This window comes from Pteropus alecto, unplaced genomic scaffold (genome assembly GCF_000325575.1).
Source record: "Pteropus alecto unplaced genomic scaffold, ASM32557v1 scaffold23, whole genome shotgun sequence".
In the NCBI taxonomy this organism is placed as follows: Eukaryota; Metazoa; Chordata; class Mammalia; order Chiroptera; family Pteropodidae; genus Pteropus; species Pteropus alecto.
Genome location: NW_006435837.1, coordinates 7,415,876 through 7,420,881, shown reverse-complemented (window position 1 = coordinate 7,420,881; position 5,006 = coordinate 7,415,876). Strand labels below are relative to the sequence as shown.

At 35.4% G+C, this 5,006-nt stretch overlaps 1 protein-coding gene and 1 pseudogene across 3 annotated transcripts in view; both read left to right on the top strand.

Moving 5' to 3' along the window:
• GLRA2 (glycine receptor alpha 2) overlaps positions 1 to 3,044 on the top strand; it is a 173,429-nt gene extending 170,385 nt beyond the window's left edge. For 2 of the 3 annotated variants that reach the window (XM_006911658.2, XM_006911660.1), the window contains one exon: positions 2,655 to 3,018. In XM_006911658.2, coding sequence (XP_006911720.1) covers positions 2,655 to 2,933 — 279 coding nt within the window. In that variant the 3' untranslated portion in view covers positions 2,934 to 3,018. Of the gene's footprint in view, positions 1 to 2,654 lie in introns of all 3 variants that reach the window. The other variant, XM_006911659.1, reaches the window with a different exon arrangement.
• LOC112479517 lies at positions 873 to 991 on the top strand (annotated as a pseudogene).
• Positions 3,045 to 5,006: the final 1,962 nt, after the last annotated feature.

Genomic DNA, 5,006 nt, shown 5'->3' with positions numbered 1-5,006 from the left:
TTAACTTAATAACTTATTTGGAGATAATCCCATATAGAATTGGGTCTTTCTTTTAAGGATTGCATATTAGGATTATAAATTTTAATGGGAAAAATATGTCTTTCCTCATCTCAGGAAGAGATCAGTGTGTAGCTTAATAATGATGAAACTACAAATAGGAATTAAAATCTCACAAGATGAGATTTTTAAGTGAGCGAATTTCTTGGGTGCCTTCCAAATACCTTCTAGAAATAGGGTGTCAGATACCCAGTTAAATTTGAATTTTAGATAAACTATTTTTTAGTGTAAATATTGCCATGCATAGTTGGAAAATACACAAAACTTCTTTGTTGTTTATCTGAAATTCAGTGGATATACTTCGACCAAGTAATGATTCATCTTCATCTGAAATTCAGTCTGTTTATCTGAAATTCAAATTTAACTGGACGTCATAGATTTTATTTGCTAAATCTAACAACCCTGTCTAGAAACCACTCACCTACTCATTTGTGAATTGAGCCGTTTTTAACCTCCAACTGCACAATGATGAGTTGGTGTCTCTTAGAGCAGGAAAATATTGCTTCTTAAATATCATGGTTATAAAAACCACCACAAACTTCAGGCTTCAACATTTCTTTTAATTGCTTCTCATAAGCCACAAGAAGAGCAATGTCTTCTTTAATTAAGTGTTTTAGATAACATTTTGAACTAAGACTGTTTAGCATATTCCCTTCAGCATTAAAAAACTATAATGTATTTAAGATGTATCTCAAATATTATAATCATACACTTGAACTTTGAGATTAATTAAATTTCAGGGGAATTTTATTTATATTGCTTACATGACATTCCTTCAAAATAAAATATTGCTGTTAAAAAAAAATTAGATTGTAGTCTATGGCCATGCCACCCTGAACAAGCCAGATCCTGTCTGATCTCAGAAGCTAAGCAGGGTCAGGCCTGGTTAGTACTTGGATGGGAGACCACCTTGGAATACCAGGTACCACAGGCATTTTTAAAAAATGAGAAGAAACATGGACCTGTGTATTTAGGTTTCCTTTTGTTTTGTGCTAAAAATCAGGTTACCAGCTAACTATCCTTTCAAAAGCAGCCCAGGAAGTTTAAAATAATCTTATCAAACTCAGGCAGTAAACTATATGCTTAATCATGAGTTTCTAAATGTTTATATAGAAGTGAGAATTCTGCAGCTATGGAAAGGATAAACAGCATGGTGAATTTAGGCAGATAAGGGGAAATGTATTATGAGGGATTGTTTCCCTTTCAAAAGTCATTTTAGACTCAATAATGTGGAACAGGTTCAGCATTTTAGAGCTGGACATGAGAGCTCACCTAGGCCACCGGTTTCCAAACTTGTGCATTAGAGTCACTGGATGTTTAAAGATACAGATTCTCAGTTCTCATTCCTAGAGATTCTCATTCAGTTGTTCTGGAAGGGGCTGAGAGCGGGGAGGAGGCAGGCATACATATAAAAGTTCCACAACAGCCAAAGCCGAAACACAGAGATCTAAACCAGCCTCAACATTTTTATTATTAAATTCTTGAGGTCTTTAAAGAATAAATATCTTACCTAAGAGCAATACAGTTTATAACCCTTGGAGCCAGGCCTAGAACCCAAATACCAAATTCTTAATCTGGTTCTCTTTACTAAACCAACTGGCACAGCTTCTACTTCTCTCCCACACTGGTTGAGATCTAATTACCAATTAGCCATAGGATGTCCAAGAAGGCCTATAACCCATGTGATAAGCGGGTGTCCTCCCCCCAATGACCATTTTTACCCAACCTCACACCCATATTCCATACATTTATCTCTACTAAGGCTATTTATTCTTTACTCCCAGGAATAAATACGATTTTTCAGTCTTTTATCTAATTCATGTAGAAATAACACAAAATACTATTGACATCAACTAAAATGACACATTTAAAATGACACATTTAAATAAAGAGATAAATAACTAGCCAAAGATTCAATGTTAAAAACTGACACTAGAAAAATTAGCCATGGTAGAAATATTCAATACCAAACAATTAATATTTAATCTCTGCCATATAACTGAAGTGAACTAGAAGGCTAGAGGGGATGTGTATATATTTAAGGGGTTAATCTTAGATCCAATATTAACATTAAAGTCAATATTAATAGAAGGAACTGGGGTGTGAATGGGCCACACTAGGAGAAGCTCCTAGCTCAGGGCCAGGTACACAGCAGGTGTTCGGTAAATGCTTTTCCAAATGAATGAATGAATGAATGAATGAAAGAGTAAATGAATGAATAGCCCTCTTGATAGATTTAGAGTATACTATTGGGATTTGAAGACTTGGCTTTAAAATAGTCTATTCAAAGCTATGGATTAATAAACTAGATTTTGGAAAAGTTGGTGTTGAATACAATGTAGGTGTTTCTGTTTGTTAACGAATTAAAATGACTACAGTCATTATTCTTATCCTTAATTTCTCAGCCTGAAAAGCTAATGAACTGTATCTGTTCCATGAATAATTGAGTTAAACTTGAAAGAGAACTACTCATTCCAAAAGCCACCCACGCTACCAGTTAACTGTGATTTATCCTTTTATTTCTGAAGAATTTTAAGCATCTTCCATCTGATTTGACAGACAACCAATCTGTGCTTCCTCTGTCTTTATTTTCCCAGGAAGAAGATGTTACTCGTGAAAGTCGTTTTAATTTCAGTGGTTATGGGATGGGTCACTGCCTCCAAGTGAAGGATGGAACAGCTGTCAAGACCACACCAGCCAACCCGCTACCACAACCCCCAAAAGATGCAGATGCCATCAAGAAGAAGTTTGTGGACCGGGCAAAAAGGATTGACACGATATCTCGAGCTGCCTTCCCATTGGCCTTCCTCATTTTCAACATCTTTTACTGGATCACATACAAGATCATTCGGCATGAAGATGTCCACAAGAAATAGATGTGCCCTTCAGACCCTGGGACCTTCTTGCCTAAGTGTTGTGCTTGTAAATACACAGTGAAATTGTCTTTATATCACATTGACAAAGGAGAAGATTGGGGGAGGGGGGAGGGAGGATCATGGGGCGGGTTTCCTGGCACCTATGTGAATAAAGATAAGTTAACCAGAAATGAAGGAAAATGTTTGCACAAGATTAAGGTGCCACAGAACCATGTGAGCATAATTCTCTTTATAGTCTTTAGCATTGTTCTATCAGATGATGCATCAATTAGACGTGATAGTCAAGGTCAAGTTCTCGAGAGCAATTTGTCTTTTGGTTTGGTTTTGACTAATTCTGGTACTGAAAAGTTAGATTAAAACACATCAAACACACACACACACACACACACACACATACACACACACACACACACGGAAAATGCTTACCATCTGACCACAGTGACTAGCCTATAGTGAGTTGAGGACCAAACTTTTTTCAGGAAAATGCTGCCTCATTTTTAAAACCAGCCTCCTGAGCTATGTTCTTTACAATGTCTGTAATTAGTGTTTCACCTGAGAAATCCTTTTGTGGGTCATAAATTATTTCTACTTACCAAAAAAACCAACAAAAAATAAACACCAATCACAAAGAACAGATTTGTACTTTACTGTCTGTGTGGGTGTGCATTTTAATATTATGTTTCTTTCCCAAGTGTAATTTTGGGGTTTAAATTGTGTCTTGTGTAATTGATTCTCAAATACCCTCTTAAAAATAAATACCCATTTTATTTTAGATCCAAGTTAGCGCACTATATATTTTGTTCGCTTTGGCTATATTTACATGTGAAGTGTTCAAGTGTGACTTAGCCATTGCAACCTGTCAGCCATAGTGTTTATGGAGATGGTGCGTCCTGAATGGTGTAGCTCATATTAGCCTGAACTTCCCATTTCTGCTCTCATTGTAGGTGTAACTACTAGTCCCAATGTCAACTGACCCATGATTTCTACTGTCAATCCAAGTGAACATCGTTTTAAATATCCTTAATTTAAAGAATTTTAAAATTGTACTGTGATTTTCATAACCCGTTGCCTTTTTGGTACCAGAGCTACGTGGTTTGAATCCTGGCTACATGTTTTAAGTAAGAAAAAAAAATTAAAGATGTATTTTTGCTTACTCAGATAAAAGACAACCTGTAAAAATATAATGAAAAAATTAAATTTTACATGTGCTGTAAAAGGGGTTATTTAAAAAAAAGTACTTGTTCAATTTCAATAAAGCTAAGTGTGCCACAGAACTTCTCTAAGAGTCTCCGTTTTTGCACTGTAATTGTGAATAATTTAGATGGTGATGGTAACTTGGGTTCTCGTTTCCGGTCTTCCTCATAAGGCTGAAACACTTTTGTAGCTATTATAAGAATAGCCTGTAATATCCCCATAAAGAAAGAAAAAATATGTTATTCTCATTGTAGAAATAAGGAAATGGAGATGTGGAAGCATTTGTCACCATTGTGAGCAGAATCCAATACTGGATACTTCATATGAGATATGGAAATGTTCCAAGAACACTGAGGAATCGTAAAATTTCAAAGTGAAAAGAAATACAAAAGACCAACCTGTCCATCTACCTGATTTTGTCAGAAATGGAGGAGTTCCAAGATGAAAATAGAATTCTGAAAACCCCAGTGAAGTAGAAATAACTCATCTTGACTTACGTTTTCCTTAACCACAGATATCCATCATAACATTTTCAGGAAGATGGGAATTCATAAGTCAATATTTATGACCTTTTAAGCCTATTCAAATATTGAATCATTTCCATAGAGAGGAATATTGCAGAATGGCTAAACGCATGAATTTTGGAGACAGAAAGACTAGCTCAGCCACCTATCAACAGTATGATCTCGGATAAGTTACCTGACTTTTCTAAGTAGTTCCTGTTTCATAGTTTTAAGAGGATAAACTGAAAAAAAAATACAAGTAAAGCCATTAATATGGAGTCTAAAACATAGTAAATTCTCAGTAACAAATATATAATAATAAAATTACTATTCTTAAGAATAGTATCAGTTATCCCCTGGGTTAAAAGCTTCGGTG